Here is a 22151-nt window from a genome sequence, read left to right as displayed (position 1 = left end):
AGCTGCTGCCACACCGCCAGCCGCCGCCCATGTCACTCAGCAGGTCGGTGCACTCGATTTTACTCTCAAGACGAGCTTTGTACGTGAAGAAGGGCCCTTACCCGAAACGTCGCTCATTATATATTCTTCCTTCAAGGCCACACAGATAGTGCCATTGGCGAGCGGATTGAGTTCATTTGTGCGAAACACGCATGACGTCACAAAGGTACAGGCGCAGACGACACTGCGGGTGGAAGCCGCCTCACACACCAAACACACACCGCTCTAGAGCTCTAGAGCGGTGTGTGTTTGGTCTCCTCTTCCACGCCGGCTGGCCAGACTTTCTTGGCAAGAGGCGCCACTTGCCCTCATTCCCACCGTGACTGCGATCTACCCCTCACAGCGCTGCTGCTGCTGTTGCCCATCCAGGGATTTAAGAGACGCGCTCCATTGCTTTCATATGCCGCGCCTGGACATCGAATCATCGAACGCTGCACTGTAAACGGGGCGTGCAGATGCATGTCTGTGTATGTGTATATGTCTGTCACTCCGAATCAGTCGAGCGGCAATATCTTTTCATCGGTTGTGTAACACTGTGGAAGCTACCTGGTCTGTCGCTCCACACGAAGCTTCAGGTCTTCTCGGCCACAGTCATTCCCTCCCTTCTCTACGCTTGCGAAACGTGGACCCCCCTAATGGAGCATTTTCGCCGGTTAGAAACATTTAGGCTGGCCTCCCTACGATCCATCCTGGGTTTAACCAGGCTGGATTGTGTGAGGAGCTCACAAATCCTTGAAAGATCTGGACAGAGTCCCATCGGTGAGCTCCTCCGGCAGGCAAGGCTGCGTTGGCTGGGTCATGTAGCCCGCATGCCCAGCCACCGCATGCCTAAACAGCTTTTGTTCGGCCGGATCGAGGGGGCTAAACGGGCGCGGCACGGGCTAGAGAAGAGATGGAGTGAGTGATGTGGTACAGGAGGATGTGGAGCTGAGTGGACTTGTCGATGACTGGTACCAGCGGTGTCAAGATCGGCCTCTGTGGGGGAGGCTCGTGAAGGATGCTATTGGGCACTTGGAGGCAGTCGCCCTCCAACAACAACGGAGGGCGGAGGAACGACGCTCACAACAACGACCGGAGCGCCGGGTGGATAAAGCAGAGCATGTTGGCACAGTAGGGGGCATAGGTGGTGCATCAACCAGTCATCTCAGTCAGTCGACCCGTGGCACCTGGGTCTGCCCCGTGACCTGCCAGCGGGCTTTCGACACTTCACGTGGCCTCAAGGTGCACATGGCCTGGCACAAGCGTCGTGGTGACGTCACCGCCACTTAGTGGCGAATGGCGGTTGCTGTTGTGTTGAGTCGTTATCGTGCGGAGGTAATTGCCGGAGGTGCGGGGCAAGGACACCACGCAATTTCAACAAGTTGGTAGCTCACCCGGTGAGTTCGAGAATGGTTCTCGAACTCGCCTTGTCCACACCGAGTCGTGCCACGAAGAGCGACAGAGCCACAGAGCGAGCGAGCGAGCGCGCGGCACCAGCGGAGACAAAGGCGGCGGCGCTCTGGCGGTCTGGCGGCGCTACTGCGCCCTCTTGTGGACAGCACCACAACTCACAAGCACCACCAACCAGGCTGGACAGAATATTGACATCTAACACCTTTAAATATTAATACCTATAATATCTAACACCTATAAATATTGATATATAATGCCTATACATTTAATAATAGCTATAATATATAATGCCTATACATTTTAATAGCTATAATATATAATGCCTATACATTTTTATAATAGCTATAATATATAATGCCTATACATTTTAATAGCTATAATATATAATGCCTATACATTTTGATAATAGCTATAATATATAATGCTTATACATTTTAATAGCTATAATATATAATGCCTATACATTTTAATAATCGCTATAAATGCTCTGACAAGTGCATGGTTGTTGTGCTGTTCGCCTTTTGGCGTTCTCTGGCCTGACACCGGTGAAACGAGGCCATGGTGGAGACGAATCAGTTTCAAAGACAAGACATCACATATTGGCAGAGCGTGTTTGTTTGCATGGCTAGTGCAGATTTGATTCCTTACAAACTGTTTCTACTTGGTGTTTGAACATCTTAACACCCGTTTTATTGCCAGAAAGGGTAAAACCTATTTTTATTTCCATACTTTGATACTGGCAAAAAAGATCTCATGATAATATTCCAACCGGAACGAAATAGAAGATCAAAACGTTCGACTCCTTTTTCACAAATCCGTCCGTCTCTCCGCATGACAAAAAGGAAACGAAAGTGGCTCTGACACAACCGCTTGGGTGTGCACCACTACCAACGGCATAATCTGTAAATGATAAGACACGCTGATCATTCTTCATCATAACATTATGAATGATAACCTATGTCGTTAGGAAGGCAAAACAATTTGTCTGGAATCTAATCGTTATCCTGAATGGCGACATTTATTTATACGTTTGTACTACGCTTGTGTGCATGATGCGTAAACAAGGGTTTACGCATCATGCACAGAAGCGTAGTACACACACACACAACAGTCAAAGATCCCCCGTGTTGACTTAACAGAATGTGGGGCAAGTGTTGTTACCGAGCTATCGAGTGTCCAGGCCGTGTAACTGTACCGGGGCCCTGCGGTTGACAGGCGACGAATAAACACTCAGTAATTGATTGGAAATGTCTTCATACATAGAGGACCGCAGAACTTGTGGGGAGTCAATCTTTGGTGGCGCCGGCGGTGGCTCCTCCGCGACCGTGAGAGGTGTAATTCGTATGAACGACGGCTCAGTTAAACCAACACTGAACACTGCCAAGATTACCATCACTAACAATAGGGGAGAGGAGGTGGAAATTGGCCACGGGCCCCATCTGATGCCTCACACAGGGGCCAATGTGAGCCACGCAACGCCACTGACTCCCACCCGCATTGTCATTGGTGGAGGCTGTGTGTGTGGGGGGGAGCCACGATCACACCGTGGTGCTAACAGGGAGGTATAAATACTGCGGCTTGCCCCACGGGCATTTGTGGGGGAGAAAACTAGGAGTCAAATCGGCAGCGGTGCCCCGCTACAGAAATCAACTCAAGTTCGCTCAAAGTCTCTCTCCCTGGCCTGGTCTCGCAGGTCAATGGGTCATCACAGTACATAGACTCGCACACGCAACCCGGCACTGGCTGAGTGAGATCCGCGGACATCGACATCTGTCTGCCGCACGAGGGTAACCATCACGGACAAGCAACCCGTACAGGCGGGTGCGAAGGTGGGTGATCATTCGTTCACTCACTCCGTCTCTCTCACTCTCTCGTTCGTCATCACCACTTCCCATCAGCGTGGGGGCCAAGGTGGTTATCGCGTACCGCGCTATAGAAAACACGGCGACCCGAGTTGAACGTGCGGCCACGGCTGACCGCAGTGGTGAGGGTAATGGGGCCGTGGGGTAGAGGAAGTCCCCGTATCCTCTCTCTCGATTTATATCAGCTCAAGCCTCCCGTAAACCACGTGACTCATGTGTGGTAACCCCCCCCCCCCAACTCTGAACCCCTCCACTCTCCTCCCCCCGCCCACTGTGAAAACAGACGCCGCTTCGCCTCCTCCTCCGTGCAGCAGCAGCAGCAGAGTCGAGGCCTTGACGCAGCCTCTCCCTCCTCCCTCTCCTCGTCTCTCCTGACCCATCTGTGCCCCATCTTCCTCTGATCCCCCACTCTCTCTCCTTTCTTCTCTCTCCCGTTCCTTGCCCTCCTCCACCCTTGGCTTCCCTTCCCGTGGTGGTGGCGCTGACACGGGCACACGGTTGCTGGTGTAGATCTCAGTGGTGTTGTTGTTGTGGTCTTGTAACTCTGCTGTGTGTCTCGATTCCCGCAGAGCTGCACACCTTGACAACTACCATGGCTTCCATCCCGTCAGGATCGCTTCTGGCAAAGAAAGACTTCTACCGCAGTAAGAGTTTTGCGAGTTTTATTTAGCGGCACAGCTAAATGTAACGCATTGGTGCATTGTCAGCCGGGCTCTGGTGGCCACGCTGCACATGGCCTCTACCCCAGCACTGGTCAGGGTGTGAGCGATTTATTTAACAATTTATTTGCCACCCGTACGCCCAGCGCTTCGTGGAAAGGTCCGACTAATTTTAGCGACGAGTCCCGAGACTGTGCCAAGCGCGCGCATCTCACGCACGGAATGTTCTGCCCGTTATATTTTGCAGGAATAGCAACCGCCCCACACATCTACCCGACATTGTAAGTCAGTCTCTGTTCCATTTTCACGGGGCAACCTCAAGAAACTTTCCAACAGTCGCAAAACGATTTCGTTCGCCACTTCCTTTGCGCCCGTCCAGCATAGGCCAGGTTCCATCACCTCCCTCCACTCCCTCCTCCACTGGGTTCCCTCCATCACCAGCAGGGCCAGCTACATCATCTCCTGCCTCCACTCCCTCCTCCACATTCGCAGCAGCAGCGCTCAATCTCTACTGACTTCTATGAGACACTTAGAGGCCTTCCTTAAAAGCCCACCCGTCGTGTCACATAGAGACCCATAGGACACGACAGTGAACCACTGTGGCCTGCGCTCCTCCAACGGAGGAGGAGGAGGAATGGCAAAACTCAACGAACTCTGTCTGCTGAAGCCCTGTCGTCGTGGCCGGCAAGAGCAAACCTCGACATTGGCATCGAGCTCCTGCACCAGATTGCCGCTGTCAGCAGGCAGAGGCACAGGACAGGACAGGACTTGCAGCCCCCGAGATCGGTGGTTGCCATCCGGATGCTCTTCGCGGCCGTGGAACTTGGAGCCTTTGCGGAGACGACGAGTCAGAGTCGATTTCACTTGGGACAGGAACTCTTTGTGTGTTTACACGGCGCCGCTGAAACGTCTCAGTGCGCCTTACATCTACATCGCAATCATTACAATGTCCAGCTGTAAAGGTTACATGTTTAGCCTAGAGGACCCCTGTGGACAGATGTCTCTGTGGAGCACAAGATGAATGCAGTACGTCGCCTGCCAGTAGGGAGCGCGACGTTGCCATTGATTTTGATCATGGGACCTCCTTTTGCCGGTACCAAAATATGATAATAGTTTTTCCCCTTTTTTCTGGCAACAAAACAGGTGTTAAGATGTTAAAATACTAAACTGAAACCTTTTACGAGGAATCATGTCTGCATTAACCATACTGCTTGTGGTCAGAATGCAAACAATAAACACACGCTGATAATATTAGCATTGTCCTTGAAACTGATTGGTCCACACCAACTTTCTTCTGAGCCTCGTCTCAAACGGTGTTAGACCAGAGGACGCCAAAAGGCATGGTCATTTATATGTACAAATGTGGACCTGTCTCCTGCACGCCATGGCCGACTCTTTCGAATGGCGTCACGGGATATTTCCCGTCCGCTATGAAGCAGACGGCTCGTATTGTGCACGATTTGCAGCATTGACCGGGGCGCCAGCATTATCCCCATGACCCCGTGACCACATTGCTCCGTGACCTAATGGCCCCGTGACCCCTCCCCCCTCTCACAGGGCGTCTCAGCTCCGTCTCGAGCGTGGCGTCGTCGTCGAGCGGGGCCGACGGGCCGTGGGACTGCACCGATGTGGCACCGACCCAGCATCACCCCCCAGGTGCTGGGGAGACAGCAACACGGCGCCAGCCAATCACAGCCGAGCCTCGCGTCAGCGGCAGAGCTAGAACACTTCCCAAAGGGAGGAGTTGTGTGGAGGGGGGAGGAAGGGGCGAAGTTCCAACTTATTTAAAGAGAGGAATTCAATTAACATGAATGTTGTTTAAAACTTCCCGCGGTAATTATCAGCGGAACACCAAATGTCGGGCTCCATCATCCCGCCACTGTCCCTCCTCTCGCTCGGTGCCACTGGCCCAGCGAGGTTGCCACGAGGTCGAACGACGTTCAGAGTTAGAATCTTTATTTTTCCTGGAGGAATCCGAAGAGCTATGAAGCTCTTATTCACACATGTCCAGTAGGCGCGGGTCAGCGAGTTACAACGGACGTTTGTGAGGTCTCCACAAACGCCATCGACGACTCAAAGAGACTTCTCGCACCGCGCGCTCTCTCAGTGGCACCGTGGCGATCAGCAAAGTGACAGCAGCAGCAGCAGCAGCTGGCAGCCCGCCCGGGTCGCACACGAGGCCGCGCTGTCAAGTGCGCAGGCGGTGCAACTGCGCCGAGAGCCCTGCACCCCCCTACGGGGCAGAGGGCCCCAGGCACCGAGCTGACGAAGAGGAGGGAGGATGTTTAATTAATTAATTAATTCCTTGCGCCAGGGCACATGCCAACAATGCTACCGCGCTCCTGGGTGTCACTGAAGGTCAGCTGGCTGGCGGAGCTCGAGGGCGGTCCGCAGTGGCCAAGAGATGGAATCTCCCTCGCCTGGCGGCGCGCAGGAGGCCGTCGGTTCGATCCAGGATCCCGACGATGCCTCGTGCATATTTTGCCTCCCTCCACATTTAGAATCAACACGCGTTTAGAGTGTTTGTCTTCGACTATAAAACCCCACGTGTGATAATGATGATGATGATAGCAAAACCCAAACAATAATACGAAACAAACTCATATTAAAACTACCTGCAAAAGTAGAAAATGTTATGGTGTACATTGCATTGTGGGAAGAGTTGTTCTTGTGTGAGCACGTGGCACAATCCACTAATAGCAGCAGCAGCAATCGTAGCAGCAGCAGCAATTCACTCTGGCCTCTGATAATTATCTATAATAAGAAGGACGGCTGCCACACACACACCTGTGTGATTGACCAAGGCGTTGGATTGTGTTTTTGTTTGTTCACTGTTTGTTTGTATTGCACCACTGCCAAGGCAGCAGCAGCAGCTGATGACGATGACGACGGCGGCGGTGCTGGTGTTGTGAGTTCACGGGGCGTCGGTGCGCGACCCTTCACCGCCCTGTCTCTGTCTCTGCACGCAGCACTCCCCACGTCGGAATCCGGTCACTGGTGGATCAGCTCCTTCCTGGGCAAAGCGGTCGGGTCGCAGAGCGTTAACCTGCCGCCCTGTCAGGCTGTACAGAAGTAAGCGAGACGAGAGACTGTCCGTAGCGCTTGTGCCAGGCTAGGTGCACCTTTTGGGTGTGGATTGGGGCGAAGATTCGCTGGTAGGAGGTCACGGGACGCTCCCAGGTGCTATGACTGGCGGATGTACCACCGGTACCTCCGCAGACAAAGACCCGCGGATAGCCTCAAACAGCATGTTAAGGCAAACGATGTTAGCTAGCACCTATGAAGGCCGGCACAGCACACGAGGGGGTTAGTGGCCAACGTCACGCCCAGCCGCCTTCGTCTCCCAAGTGGCGATGTTCACACACCACACCAGGCAATCGTTTGAGGCTGAGTCGACTTGGGGAGGGGGGCAAGTCCGGTTCAAATATTCGCCACTGCTTATCGTTCACAAGTGGGATTCGAACACACACACACAACTACATACACACACGTACATGCACATACAAACAAAGACACAGACACCCCGTATAGCCTTTAACAGACTGTTGGAGCAAGTGCTGTTAGCGAGCACCTGTGAAGGCCGGCACGACACAAGGGGGTGGGTGGCCAGCACCATGCCCGGCCGCCTTTGTCTCCCGCTCAGAGACGATAATCTGAACCGGTCCTAGCCTCCTCTAGGTCGACTCAGCCTCAAAATAAGTATCCTGGTGCGGTCTAAACATCGCCACTAGGGAGACAAAGGCGGCAGGGCGTGGTGCTGGCCACCCATCCCCTTGTGTGCCGTGGCGGCCTTCATAGGTGCTCGCTAACAGCACCTGCCCCAACAGTCTGTTAAGGCTACACGGGTATCTTTGTCTTGGTGTGTGCGCACTTGACCCAAGTGTCTGTGTTGAAGGCCACGTAGGGGTCACTGTCTCTACGTCTCTGCTATTTCAGGCTGAGTGAGGCGCTCGCAGCCCAGCAGGGCCAGCCAGCGCCCGTGTGAACGGCCAGGGCCGGAGAGGGAGGGGGGCAGTGGGACGAGCCATGCCCCCCACCCACGCCGCAACACCATCACACCGCAACACCACCACACCGCTATACCACCCACACCGCTACACTCACCATGCCGCTACACTCACCACGCCGCTACACTCACCATGCCACGGCTATACCACCCCGCTATACCACCCACACCGCTACGCTAACAGAACTGCTACACTCACCACGCCGCTCCTCTCACACCGCCAGCACCCAGCCACGGCGCTCGCCGGGCGGGGTGTGTGCGGTGCTCGTCATCGTCAGAGGGCCCCGGCTTCTCTGCCATCAGAATGAGCCTTGAGTTGACTGCACGGCGCGCAGGTGCCGTGGCCGACAGACTGACTCGCGGATTCCCGTACCACCGTCTCAAGTTGACTTTGTTGGAACCAGTTGAGAACTCAAAGAGAGCAGGCTGAGTCTAAATTTGCAAGAGGGACTCGGGTCCCCAAAAAGGCCGCGACCTTGACGACACGTTATATAACTCGCCAGCGATGAGCCGCGACGGCCATGATGGTCAGAGGCAGGGATCGCGGCTGCCCAGGAATGGCAGCAGCCACGTGCTGCGTCAGACAATGCCATTGTCAAGTTCTCCCTGTAGGCAGCTGGCACTTGGCGAGCAGAGGGCTCGTGTAGCAGCCCCAATATAGCAGAGGGCTCGTGTAGCCCCATAGTTAGAGAGCAGAGGGCGTGTGTCGCCCTGGAGATGACCCCGTCCCCTCTGCGCAGTAAATAAACCCCCGTGTGCTGTTTGTCTGCTGACACCGTCATGGCCTCCTGTGTGCATTCTTGGCTTAGTTACTGCATTTATAGTTTTACCTTCATAATTAACGCGTGAGTGTTAATGTGCGCACTGTATTATAGCGTGTGTCAAGGTCAATAAGTCATCGCGGCCAGTAGTGTCACTGGTGCCAACACATCTCGCCAATGCTACCAACAATTGCCCAAGCTCGGCGTTCCTCTACATATTGAGACATCGGCCATCGAGACGGAGCGAGTGGAGTCCACTTCGTTGTGCTGCCTTCTCGTGGCGAGCCAGGGCACGGCTCCCCCTCGACGCTCACGGGGAGTTTCACAAGATCCGTGTGTGATCCACCAACCCTCGCTGCTGCCTTCAAAGTGCTGGATCGCAGACAGCCACGTGCACCACAGCCACCACCGCCACTCGATCATACCCAATCATCAACCAATCCGCAAACCAATGAAGCAGCCATCTGTATGGGATGGGTGCGCTGGCCTCCTCCTACATGCAAACACTCGTGAATCGGCCGATAACACCTTAACAGAGGACCGCAGAGCTTGGAGCGGGGCTTGGCGCCGGCTCCTTCCCACTGCGTGGCTGCTTCTGCTGTTGCTTTCCCGCTCCTCGTCCGTGGTTCCTCCCCCTCATGGCGCTGCGAATCGTCCCCTCTCTCTCGACGAGAGCGAGGAGCGGATGCCGTGCGGCAGCGGCGCGCTGGCACGAGTTGACGTCATGTCTACCCTGATTACTGTCGACGTGGACGAAGAGTTGGAACTGAGATCGATCTCGAGACGAGTAGGAAATGCATCTTTATTCAACGCGGCATTCTTTTCTACGACGCTAGAATACCATCTCAATACAACACATCAGTGCAGCGTCTCTCTCTCTCTCGTGCACAGCAGCTGCTCACTCGCATGACGCGTTCTCCACCGCCACCCAACCCCGCGTTTGATACAAACAGAGCCGTCCCTAGGGTACGGCCAGTCGGGGCGACCGCCCCGGGACGGCCCTGAGTATAAAATCCCGAACTGCCGAGTGCTGTTCATCACTCGCGATTCCTTGCAAAGATTCGCGGTTCGATTCCATCGGCCACCCTGGTTATTACCACTGTGTAATATCCCTGATAATAATAATACTCCTACTATGCGCCGTCTGCTTAACTAACGTTTGACATTAAAGATCCCTTGACTACATTCGCAAGAAGTAGGCCAATATGCGCCCGTCCCAAATTTTCCAAGTTAGAGAATCACACGGCAGCAGCAACAGCAACAGTTACCATCGCCGCCGACTGGCAGCAGACTGATGCAGCAGCTCACTCTCGCGAATGGGACTCCACCCTGGTAGCTTGAGTTTTCATCTAGATACACAAGATCAACTTCAATAGCTATTGACCTGCATTGTGGTGGACGGCAGCGGTGAGTTCCATGAGCGGATCAATGCATCGATTATTTGATTCTTAAGTTCACGACGCGCGCGGGAGAAGCAATGCTTTATGGGTCCCGATGCGAGTCTGTGGATCCCTGAGTGAGTGTGTTGGTTCCTACGTGAGTGTGGGATCCTACGTGAGTGTGTGGGTTCCTGCGTGAGTGTGTGGGTCCCTACGTGAGTGAGTGGGTTCCTACGTGAGTGTGTGAGAGATTGCTCGGCTCGGGGCGAGGGCTCGGCTCGTCTCAGGCGTCGGCCTCGTAGAGGAGCACGGCGCTGAATGTGGATCGCGCCTCGTCGCCGTGCGCCACCGCGCCGCCCGCGTTCTCCACGTACAGCGCCTGGCCCGCCTTGAGGCACACCACCAGCGAGGCGGAGGCCATCCCCGCCTCCCCGGGGGCCCAGGGTCCTACCGCTCGGCCACCCTCCTCCCCCGCCCCGCCCTCCTCGCCCGGAGACGCCGCCGCCTGTGCCGCCGCCGGCGCGGGCGAGCGCAGTCGCAGCAGCGGCTCCTCGGACACGGCGAGCAGCGCGTCCACGGGGACGCCGCGCGGCCCCCCGGACACCGTCACCGACACCAGGTAGCGGCCATCGAACGGCACTTGGAAGATCCCTGCGGTGAGGGGGGATGCGGGAGAGAGGAATGTGAGTGGTGGGGGGGGTCCGTGTGTTCGTCGACAGAAGCCGCTCGGTGTGCGTGCGGGGAGCTTCATGTCGGGGCGAGGGAAGGAACGGGAGATCGTCCCTGGCGGGGCGGGTGGCGGTGCGTGTGCGGCGGGTACGCACGCTTCACCTCACCGCACGCTACCGTGTCGGTCGACATCTACCCTGCTCGGCGGACTGTGGATGGCGAGTAGGGTCTCGGGACCCGTGCCCCCCCCTCGCGCCCCCACCCACTCACCGCTCTCGGGGTCGTAGTGGCCGCCGTCGTTGACGAGCACGCGGTCGAACTTGACGGTCTCGTGCTGGCCCGCGGGCCGCGTGAGCGCGGCCGAGAAGGCGGCGCAGTGCGGGTACGGGGGCCGCCCCTCGGGCAGCCCTGGAGACGCGGGGAGACAGGTGAGAGTTTGAGGTGGGTCAGGTAAGGAGAGAGACGCGCAGCATATGCCGTGCAGAAGGACCATTGCCCGACACGTCGCCTATTACACGGGCATCATTTTCTCAGAGCGGCGCGCTTACCAGCCGGCGTCTCGATCGGCAGCGGCCCGGTCTGCTCCTTGCGAGGGGGGGCTGCGGTGGCGGACGCCCCCCGCACGCCGGCGCCCTGCAAAGCGCGCAGCTCGGCGCCGTGGGCCCCCACGGTGCCGTTGACCTCCAGCAGGCGGTCCCACAGCGCGGCCACGTGTTCCGTGAGGCCGTCGCGCAGGCCGCGCAGCCCCAGCGAGATGGAGTCGAGCTTGAGGCAGAAGGCCTCGCCGCCGCACGCTTCCCACGCCGGCTGCGCCGCCGCCGCCGCCCCCGAGCACGACTCCCGGCACCGCCGCGCGTCCTCGGCCGCCGCGAACTCCACCCGCGCCACCTCTCTCTCCAGGCGGGCCGTCCTGACGTCAGCGGCGGTCGCGCGCTCGCCCAGCCGCGACACCTCGGCCCCCAGACGCGACACCTCGTCGCCCAGACGAGGCGTCGCGCCGTCGGCGAGCGGCGCGTCGGGCCGGACGGCGTCCGCCGCCCGTTCGGTGCCCTCGCCGCGCTCCGCCAGGCGGCGCGCGGCGCCCTCGAGAGCGTCGAGGCGCCGGGCCGCGCGCTCGGCCTCCGCGCGCCACGCGCCTTCCAGCTCGGCGCCGTCCCCTCCGCCGTCCGTCAGCTCGAGCTCCAGGCGGGACAGCCGCGCGTCCAGAGCCGCCAGTCGCCCCTCCAGCCCGGCGGCGGCGCCCGGCGCGCAGCACGGCGACGCGTCCACCCGGGACTCGACTTCCGCGAGCCGCTGCAGCAGCAGAGCGACGAGCGGCGGCTCCTCCTCGGGCCGCGCGACGGGCCGGGCCGCCGCCGCCGCGGCCTCCGCGGAGTCGTGGACGGATCGGAGCTCCTGGCGCAGCTCGCTCACCGTGGCGTTCGCGAGCAGCTGGAAGCGCCGGCTCTCGAGCCGCTCCTCCTCGAGCCGCCGCTCCAGGTGGAGGAGGCGCTCAGCGCACGCCTCCCCGCACGCCTCCCCGGCGCCCTCCTCGCCGATCCCGTTGAGCACGGCCCCGTGGATCCCGCGGGCCCCGTGGGCGGCGCCGGTGAGCACCGGCGCCGGACCGCCGCCGCCGCGCTCCCTCAACGCCGCCGCGACGACGGCGGCGCCGCCGCCCTCGGCGAGCTCCTCGATGCGGTGCCCGTGAGCGAACACGAGGCCCCGCAGCTCGTCCAGAGCGTCGCTCTTCCTCCTCAACGTTTCCTCCACCTCGTCCACCCTGCCCAGCGCCTCCCGGACGCCCCCGTCCCGCGGCGGCGACGGCCGCCCGTCCGCGTCGCCGAGCGAGGAGCCCAGCGCCTGGACGCTCGCCCCCAGCCGGGACAGCGCGTCCTCCACGCGCGCCACGCGCTCGCCCAGCGCGGCTCGCGGGGGCCCACCTGGCACGGCGAGCGCAGCAGCAGCACCACGCGCGAGTCGACTGCCGCATCTACCCCACGCTGTCGTGCGCTTCCTGACATCTGCCGCAAAACAGCGACACGGATCCCCCGTGTAGCCTCCAACAGACTTGTGGGACCGGAGCTGTTCGCGAGCAGCACCTATGGATGCCAGGATGGCGCACGAGCGGGTGCGGTGGCCAACACCACGCCCACCGGCGGAGCCAGTGGGGGGTGGGGTGGCACGTGCCCCCCCAATGATCCGATCGACATCACTAATTTCGATCGGATCATTGGGGTTTATCTATATATATAAAAGGGAAATTTATGAATATGTGTGTCTGTTCGAAATGTTTAGCATACTTCCCAACATGCAACAAACTTGAAATTTGGCATGTGGGTAGCTTCCAGACTGTACACAATGCAAAAAGTATAACAATTGACTTTTGCATTTGGTGGGGGCGCAATGATGGGTACATTGTTTACGGCAAGTGAGCGGTGACGTCACATCTGTGATGTCACCCGCATGTGGCAGCGTCACACAGTGTGCCTGCTGACGTCACGCATCTCCCCCACACTCTCCGCGTAGGCCGTGTATTAATCCAAGACAAGAATCCAAGTCTCAGGCGAAGCCGAGTAGAAAAGCTATTTAGTAATAAATCGGCATTTTGCGACCCCCACTGCCACTGTATAGCATATTATTACGTGTCAGGGACTCTATGAGATGTTAGGACAATAGTCTGAGTCCATAATTGGCAATTAGTAACGGCAAAGCGGTTATAAGTGACTCAGAGAATTGTGCGCAGTTGCGTACACAGCACACGACTTCCCTGAAGGCATTTACCTTCAGCGAGCGCGATGCCGATCACACAACGCGGTTCGAATTCGACCCTCGATCGATAGTTGCGCCATCGGCGCACACGCGTCGAATAAAAAGCAAGGGACAAGTCCTTATGTACTAACAAGTCCTTACTTACTAACAACTCCTATGATTTTCATTGCTGGAGGGGTTTCCCCCCTCCCTGAAAATCCTCGCTCCGCCATTGACCACGCCCGGCCACCTTTGTCTCTCCAGTGCTGATGTTTACACACAGCAGGTACTCATTTATTCGTGACCAAACATCTCCAATGTTGCAGTATCCTCGTGAAAATCAGAGCGGTTTGTGACAGCTTCCAGGCCTGCGTGAAGATAATGATGGTGACGGTGGTGATGATGGTGGTGATGATGACGGTGATGATGACGGTGGTGATGATGGTGGTGATGTTGCCACCGCCGTTACCGTGTCCGTTGACGCGGTGTGGCCGCCCCGGTGTGGCCGCCCCGGTGGGCGAGGGGCGGCCACTGTGGCCCGAGGCTGCGACCTCGCAGTCTGACCCCGAGAATCCCGGGCAGCAGCTCCACTTGAGCTCCGTCACGCTCTTGTACCCCACCTTGTACACGGGCGAGAGGTACGCGCGGTACCTGCCCCGGGGCCACGCACGCACGCAGAGATAAAGCTCTCCCGTATAGCCTTTAACATGCTGTTGGGGCAAGTGCCGTGAGCGAGCAGCGCCTATGTAGGCCGGCGTGGCGAACCTACTCGGGGCGTGGTGTGGTCAGCAGCATCACGCCCGGCCGCATTTGTCTCTCCCCGGCGGTGATGCTCACACAACCTACCGGATACCCGTCTCAGGTAGAGGCGAACTCGGGGAGGCCACCGGGACCGGCCGGGCTGAATAGTTGGTCACTGATTTGGACCGTGAACTCGAGGGGTCGGGCCGCGCCCACTCCCGCTGCCCACCATTACGGGTGGCACGGGCACTCAGGCCAGAGGGGTCACGAGGTGTGGGGAGGGAGCGAGACGTGGGGGTGGATTTGGGCAGGGGGACCCCCCCCACCCCCACCACCACCGCAGCTTATTCATTGCACCGTGACAGCCACGTCCCGACACTGCGCTGGCGCTGCCCGCCCGCGTGGTCCGTGGGGGCCCCTCGCCCCCCGCCCCTCCCCCCGCGCTAATGGGCGCGTGGAATGCACGCGCGTTGACAGGGAGCAGGGATGGAGCCAGAGGGAGCCGTCACCCCAGATGAACCACCGAAGCCCGGAGATGTCATGGAGGTTGTTAATTTTGTAACGAAACAATTGCTGAGCACACGGCCCAAAGGCCTGGCCGCCAGCAACAAACATCACGATTATGAAAGTCGTAAAAGAGCGTTTAACAGGTATGATTTAGTTGAGCGAGGTTCATGGCGTTATTATTATTATCAGTATGAAAGCTTGTGGAAAGAGACCGTGTGAGAGAATTGCCATGGAATAGAAATGAAAGAAGTATGTTTCCGCCTCCTTTGCTTCTCTGTGTCTCCACAGAAGAAGACGACGGCGCGCTGCTGCCACACATCCCATCAGCCACGCGGCCTTCTAGGAGGCGATACTCTCAGCAGCGTTGGCTCAACGCGAGCAAACACTCGCTTCCACATGCAGTGTCTCATCAGCAGTGAGGCTCGCTTCAACCAACGCTGGTGACCTCCCAGGTGTCAATAGGCGCAGTGAGACGTGGGTCCTGGCTCGACACAAAACTCTGCAGTACGCAACGCGACACTAACAACACGAGAAAAAGGTACCCCGTATAGCCTTGACTGACTTTTGTGGAAAGTGCTGTGAGCGAGCACCTATGAAGACGGCACACGAGGGGGTGTACCGCCTTTGTATCCCCAGTGGCGATGTTTACACACCGCAGCAGGTACTCTTTTGAGGCTGAGTCGACCTGGGGAAGGCCCAGTACCGGTTCAGATAATCGTCACTGGTGTTGGCGGCCGTAAACGGGAATCGAAATCGGTTCGCCGGGTTCGCAGCGCAACTCGCTAACCGCTGCGCCACCGCTCCTCACTAACAACACAACACACACAGGTAGACAACCCATCCCCGGACCGCCACTGGATGTCAATTCCCAAACTGCCCGGGTCGACCCCGCCGGGACAGGTGGCAGCCCACGTGGTGTGTGGCGCTGCGGCTCGACTCACAGGTAGGTGGTGCGGCCGCCCGGGCAGTTGTCCTGGCCCCAGCGGCAGCGCTGAGGCTCGGCCCGCACGTGCGAGTGCGAGCCGTTGAGCACGGCGCACGAGACGTTTCGCGTCACGTGCCGCGCGCACCAGTTCCTGCGTGGTGGCAGTGGGGGTAGTGGGGATTGTAGTGGGTACGGTGGGGATGGTGGTGGTCGGGATGGTGGTGGAGATGGTGGCGATGGTGATGGTCGGGATGATGGTGGTGGTGAGGATGGTTTTAGTGGTGGAGATGGTGGTGGTGGTAGTGATAGCGGGGATTGTGGTGGTGGGGATAGTGGGGGTGATGGTGGTGATGATGGTGGTGGTGGGAAGGAGCACGGGGTGTGGAGAGGAGGGAGGGATAGATTTGAGTTGTGGAAGGACAGGGATAGGGAGAGAGACATTGGTTATCGAAGAGTCCACGGTTCTGGTTGATGTTGGCGTCATTCCACTGCTGCTGGATGATGATGATGATGTGCCCATGCTGTCGTGGCCACGAGAGTTCTTAACCAAACCTCACCACGCTGGCTGCCCGTGCGAGTTAGTGAACGAGGGGTGACCAAAAATGGGTCGGATATCGTTCGTCACATGGCGCACTCACCGTTTGCACCACCGTTTCCTCCAACACTTATGAAAAAGCAATAACACATGCGTATGTGTGTGTGTATGTGTGTGCGAATGTGTGGGTGTCCGTGTGTGGGTGTACGTGTGCGCGTGTGTGGGTGGACGTGTGTGAGTGTGCGTGTGCTCTAAGCAGAGCCTAATAAAAAGTGCCGGCAGGAATCTGCGCACTTCCCCGTCTCAACAAAACGCTGTTTTTTATCTCTCGTGACGGGCGACCGCGCGCGTAGAGAGGTCAAGAACACGCCCTGAACAACGCTCTTGGGTGGCGCAGTGGTAACACTCGAGCCTCACAAAAGAGAACACCTGGGTTCGATTCCAAACTCGGGCGCCCTGTCTGTGTAGAATTCGGATGTTCTCCCCCTGTTCTGCAGGCTGTCCGGCCATGCGGTCCGTGGTTTATATCCCAACGGCGATCTTTGTCGGGTGGTTGTGGTCGCGGCTACGCTGCACGTGGCTGCGTGTAATCCAGCACTTTGAAGGCAGCAGCGAGGGTTGGTGGATCACCACACATATGGCTGTGAAACTCCCTTCCTAGGCCAACCCATGGGCTTGTAATTACGAACACGTTGCATTGGCGCATCCACAAAACACAATGGTTCCACGCCGGGTCCAACCACGAACATCTGCTGGACTATATAAATACGGACCAGCGCATGCAGGCCCATGTCCTTGACACCAGGACCTACCGTGGAGCTGATCTGCCCACTGACCATCGACTTGTCATCTGTAAGATGCGCCTGTCATTATTCCACTGCGGTGGTGGGTGTCCATCTAGGACCCCATTCACACCCACAGTGCCCTGGTCTCAGCTAGCTGAGGATAGTTGCAAGCAGGAATTTCAACATCCCTTGCAGCTGGAGTTGGCATCCCCCCCCTCCTTCCGATGCTAAGGGAAAATGGGTGAGGTCCAGGACTGTGGCTTCTTTGAACCTATCTACGTGACTTTACCGAAAGACCCAAAGAATATCGGCACGACGTGGGCTGGAGAAGAGATGGACTGATGCGGTATAGGAGGATGTGGAGCTGAATTGACTTGCCGACGACCGGTACCAGTGGTGTCAAGATCGGCCTCTGTGGAGAAGGCTCGTGAAGGGTACTAATGGGCAGTTGGAGGCAGTCGCCCTCCAGTAACAACGGAGGGCGGAGGAGCGACGCTCACAACAACGAGCAGAGCGCCGGGTGTCTAAAATATAGCAAGTTGGCACAGTAGGGGGTGCAGGTGGTACATCTACCAGTCATCTCAGTCAGTCCACCAATGGCACCCGCTGGGTCTGTCCCGAGACCTCCTATCAGCGAGCATTCGACACTCACGTGGCCTCAAAGTGAACCTGGCCTGGCACAGGCGCCGTGGTGACGTCCCCGTCACGTCGTGGCGAATGGCGGCGGGTGTAGGTATATCCTGACTCGCCAGGAGATGGCGGTACAGCTGAGCTCGGAATAATAATCATCTGTCCCTTCTGTGTGGGGCAGTGTCGCCCCCTCGCGCAAGGCGTGGATTTTCTCCGGGCGCTCCCATTTCCTCCCACAGGTATAAATACAGTATTCATTAATTGGCTGAAACCGCATGAATATACATAGAGGACCGCAGAGCTTGGGGGGCAATTGTTGGTGTCGCCGTCTCGTCACTGCGCTGCCTTCCCGCTCCTCGTCCGTGCTTCCTCCTCCTGGCGCCCCCTCGCCCCCTCGCCCCCTCGCCCCCTCGCCCCCTCGCCCCCTCGCCCCCTCGCCCCCTCGCCCCCTCGCCCCCTCGCCCCCTCGCCCCCTCGCCCCCTCGCCCCCTCGCCCCCTCGCCCCCTCGCCCCCTCGCCCCCTCGCCCCCTCGCCCCCTCGCCCCCTCGCCCCCTCGCCCCCTCGCCCCCTCGCCCCCTCGCCCCCTCGCCCCCTCGCCCCCTCGCCCCCTCGCCCCCTCGCCCCCTCGCCCCCTCGCCCCCTCGCCCCCTCGCCCCCTCGCCCCCTCGCCCCCTCGCCCCCTCGCCCCCTCGCCCCCTCGCCCCCTCGCCCCCTCGCCCCCTCGCCCCCTCTCCACGAGAGCGATGATTGGGTGCCGCGTGTGGGCGGCGGTTGCAGTGGTACGAGTTTACATCGTAATTCTACGTCTAACACTTAAATATAAACATCTCAACACATTCATTCATAGCACTGTGGCCTGAAAAGGAGAAAATATAAAATAGGCGACGTTTCGGGCAATGACCCTTATCCATAGCGCATAACTGATTATGGACTATTGCCCGAAACGTCGCATTATATATATGTGTGGCCAAAGTACTATGTTGTTGTTGCTGTTGTTGTTACTGATGAGTGTAGAGATGTTTTGGTTGTTGCTTGTGCCCGTGCACCGATGCTAGCGCAGCAGTAGCATCGCCAGGAAACTGGTTTCGCTCTCAACGCGCGCGCGCGTGCACGTGGCGAGGACGTGGTTGCTCGGTACGCCTCCCTGGACACCGTTGCAAACGAGATGTTCCTTCTCAAGGGGTTGCGGACACGTTTCACTTGCCCCAACAGCGTTCGTAGGCTACACAGGGGATCTTTGTCCTTGTAACTGTGAGGATCTGACGGAGTCTCGCTGGTATTGCCGGGCACTCAGATTCTGTGTCTCGAGATGAGAGGTCAACCTTCTCATCAGCCATGATCAGCGCTATTATTTATGTATTTACCAGATAAGGAAAACTGCGCTGTAGAGAATATTTTAGACGCGACCTGGCCACAAATTATAGCTCAGCGAAGTGGCTGTATTACGTGGAAATTCATAGCATCCGCCAAATGCTCTGAAAGCGTAATGTTCATTCGAAATGTGGAGGGAAAACCGGAGGACTCGGAAAAAGATCTACGCGACCACGGGGAGAGAGAGAACACGAAAACTCAAAATATACAGCAGTCAGGATCGAACCCACGACCAGGCGAACACGTCTCGCCACGTCTCACGACTTTGCGGTAGAACAATCCACCTAGCACCTGCACACGATCCGATTCCATGGCTCCATCTCCTCCGCAGTGGCCGTCCTCTCGGTCGCGTTCCATTCTGTGGCTGCCACTCCGTGATTATTCTCGACCATCGGGTCCGGCCCCAACCCCTCTTTACTTCCCTGAACAGATTGAAGGATGACGTCTTGAACGTGCGTTCGTCCTCCAATGCGCGTCTTCCTCTCTGTCTCGCGGACAGGGTCAGCTCCCGCACGGCTTCCCTGGTGCTCGTTGCTATTAGCAACTATAACCCTAATTACAACCTGTGCCTCCACGTGTTATTGAAAGGTGTGTTTTAATCCGCCAGGCCATTGGTCTATTCTAGGTTAACGTGATTAAGGCATTTGTTGAATCGGCCGAACTCTGTACCGGTTTCGACCTGCTGGTTCTCACCAGCAGTGTCAGGCTGTCGGGCTACCAGGTGTCGTTGCAAGAGCACGTCGCATAGACCATGGGACGCCATTCGACGCACAGAGCGATATTGTATCCACGCTCATGCGTTGATGACAGCAAATTGGTCTCACGCCTCCCGTAAACCACGTGACTTCCATGTGGCCACCCCCTCTCGGAACCCCTCCCCTCTCCCCGCCCACTGTGAAAACAGACGCCGCTCCTCCCCCGTGCAGCTCCCTGTTGCTCGCTCCTTCATTCTCTCCCCCCCACCACCCCTATCATCATCATCATCACTAACCTCTCTTCATCCCACACATCTTGGCCCGGTCATTCCTTCCCCTCCTCCTCCTCTTCCTGCACCGCTGTTCCTCATCCTCCTGCTTTAGGACTCGGGCACCATAGCTATTGTACAGGTGGGTGATCCAGCACGAACCGCACGTGTCGTGTGAACAAGTTGTGTTGCTAAGCGGGACGAGCTCGATTGTAACTCGACCGCATTCATCCGAAGCGTTATTTCCCAAACACACAAACCAGAGCAACAATGGATATTTGCCAATACACAAACGCGTTTCCCCCCGACGGCGATCTGTCAGCTTCTGTACTACGACGGCTCCACCAATTCAATGCTTCCGAAGACAACCGCGGCGTGGTGCTGCGTTGCACAGTCCGTGCGTGTTGCATGATTTGTCTCAATCAATAAAACGACAGCAAGCAGCGCAGTCACGGCGTGTAGCGATCCCGATCGCCAGCCACGATCGATCCACTGCTAGACGATGAAGCCCTCGCCAACAACACACGCAGCTGCTGCGCGTGAAACAATTGCATCGCTCCGTCTCCGCGGTGGACATCCTCTAGGTCGAGTTCCCTCCTTGGGCTGCCACTCCGTCGTTAGTCTCGACCACACCTCCCAAAGCCGTCGGCACCTCTCACGCCCTTGTTGTACATTCACTGGTTACGAACGTCGCCAACCGGTAATTGTTTTGCCGTGGAATCTTGGCGAGAAGAGGCGCCCACACTTCCCCCCACCACGCGCCACCTGCTGATCGACTGTCGCTGTGCTTCATAGCTCATCGGATTTCTCCAGCATGAATACATGTTCTGATTCTGGATAGAGTCGGTTAGGGCCATTACACAACAACAACAACACAAACTTCCATTGCTTCAACTGCCGCTCCGGGAGAGGGACTCGAAGCACGGCTCGTCTTGAGTTGGCGGAGCGCAGCCACCGCACATCGCGACTCGCCGCCCGCAGCCCCCAAACCGCGATCACCACTCGCCCGCTCGCCCGCTCGCTCACCTGCCTCTACCCCTGCCGCCGCTGCTGCTGCTGCCCGCTCCGTGGCCGTGCGCGCCTCCGTAGAGGCTGTACGAAGCCCGGTGGTGGCGCGGCACGGGGGCCGCCGCCGCCGGCCCCGACCCGGCCTGAAAGAGCCCAAGGCACCCCCCCGAGAGGTACAGGGACGAGACGAGGAAGAGGAGGAGGACGGGGGACGCGGCAGCTCCGGACATCATTGCCACGAGAAAGAAGAGGCAGCGCCACGTCCTTCATGCGCTGGACACTTGGTGTTTAGGAGCGAGTTGGATCTTCTCCGAGTGTCTACACACGAGGGAACGGCAGTCTGCGTGTCTTTGTCGACCTTTGTCTTGCCTTAATAGGTGCTCGCTAATAGCACTCGCCCCAACAGTCTTGCCCGGCCATAGGGAGCGGAGTCTCACTCCTTGTGTCACCGACTTCCAAATTAAGTCGCTTTCAATCCGCCTTGCACCTGTTTATATAAAAAATGTACAACAAGAAAATAACGTTAACGAGGCCTGCCTGATACGAGCATCGATTTGTCCGAGAACTCCTTCGCCGATGGGCGCGAGCGAGCGGCGCTGGCCACGGTATTTGTCGCGCGCCTCCACCCTGAAGCCGCCGCCCCCTCGACCATCGCGGGCACGCGGCGCCCGGCGAGTCGCCCCCCGCCCGTGCGCTCCCTCGCCAGGTAGAGGGGCCCCCACGGCTGACGTAGCCGCTACCGCGTCCGTCCGTCTCCTTCCTCCCCCGCGATGCCTGCAAACTCCCACTGTGAGTTCAGAGAGAGGGGGGCAAAAGGGAGGAGGAGGGTGGATGGAGGCCAGGAGGTTGGGGGGAGGGGAGTTTTTGTTGAATGATTTGGGGGCGGAGACGAGGTGACACTTTCACGAGGGCGGAGGGGACAGGGATGGAAGGGGTGGTTGGGTGAGTGAGCGGTTGCGATGATGGGTCGATTAGTGAGTGGTTGGGTAGCTGAGTTAGTGGTTGAGTAGATGAGTGAGTGGTTGGGTAGATGAATGAGTGGTTGAGTAGATGAGTGAGTGGTTGAGTAGATGAGTGAGTGGTTGGGTAGATGAGTGAGTGGTTGAGTAGATGAGTGAGTGGTTGAGTAGATGAGTGAGTGGTTGAGTAGATGAGTGAGTGGTTGGGTAGATGAGTGAGTGGTTGAG

The 22151-nt window shown here is 57.9% G+C and overlaps 2 protein-coding genes across 2 annotated transcripts; one reads left to right on the top strand and one right to left on the bottom strand.

Annotated features, from left to right (window-relative positions):
- The first annotated feature begins 3022 nt into the window (after window positions 1-3022).
- On the top strand, window positions 3023-8737 carry LOC144717971 (pancreatic progenitor cell differentiation and proliferation factor-like). Its single transcript, XM_078593823.1, has 5 exons — window positions 3023-3260; window positions 3863-3937; window positions 5510-5608; window positions 6922-7024; window positions 7889-8737. Exons 2-5 carry the CDS (start codon window positions 3886-3888, stop codon window positions 7935-7937), a joined length of 303 nt encoding a protein of 100 aa, XP_078449949.1. The 5' UTR covers window positions 3023-3260; window positions 3863-3885; the 3' UTR covers window positions 7938-8737.
- A 770-nt stretch (window positions 8738-9507) lies between these two features.
- Window positions 9508-21807, bottom strand: LOC144717970 (uncharacterized). Its single transcript, XM_078593822.1, has 6 exons — window positions 20983-21807; window positions 15687-15821; window positions 13967-14148; window positions 11316-12689; window positions 11038-11175; window positions 9508-10749 (listed from the first exon to the last, which is right to left on the bottom strand). Exons 1-6 carry the CDS (start codon window positions 21195-21197, stop codon window positions 10382-10384), a joined length of 2412 nt encoding a protein of 803 aa, XP_078449948.1. The 5' UTR covers window positions 21198-21807; the 3' UTR covers window positions 9508-10381.
- Between the last annotated feature and the right edge of the window lie 344 nt (window positions 21808-22151).

This window comes from Lampetra planeri, chromosome 4 (assembly GCF_965212315.1).
Source record: "Lampetra planeri chromosome 4, kcLamPlan1.2.h2, whole genome shotgun sequence".
Taxonomy (NCBI): Eukaryota; Metazoa; Chordata; class Hyperoartia; order Petromyzontiformes; family Petromyzontidae; genus Lampetra; species Lampetra planeri.
This window is presented reverse-complemented; position numbering and strand designations above follow the sequence as displayed.

Coding starts and splice junctions, on each gene's coding strand:
- LOC144717971 (XM_078593823.1), top strand. CDS start 3,886: ATGGCTTCCATCCCGTCAGGATCGCTTCTGGCAAAGAAAGACTTCTAC. Junction 3,938..5,509: donor AAAGAAAGACTTCTACCGCA/GTAAGAGTTTTG, acceptor CCCCTCTCACAG/GGCGTCTCAGCTCCGTCTCG. Junction 7,025..7,888: donor CCCTGTCAGGCTGTACAGAA/GTAAGCGAGACG, acceptor CTGCTATTTCAG/GCTGAGTGAGGCGCTCGCAG.
- LOC144717970 (XM_078593822.1), bottom strand. CDS start 21,197: ATGATGTCCGGAGCTGCCGCGTCCCCCGTCCTCCTCCTCTTCCTCGTC. Junction 14,149..15,686: donor GGCGGCCGCACCACCTACCT/GTGAGTCGAGCC, acceptor GCCCCGGGGCAG/GTACCGCGCGTACCTCTCGC. Junction 10,750..11,037: donor CCACTACGACCCCGAGAGCG/GTGAGTGGGTGG, acceptor CCCTCACCGCAG/GGATCTTCCAAGTGCCGTTC.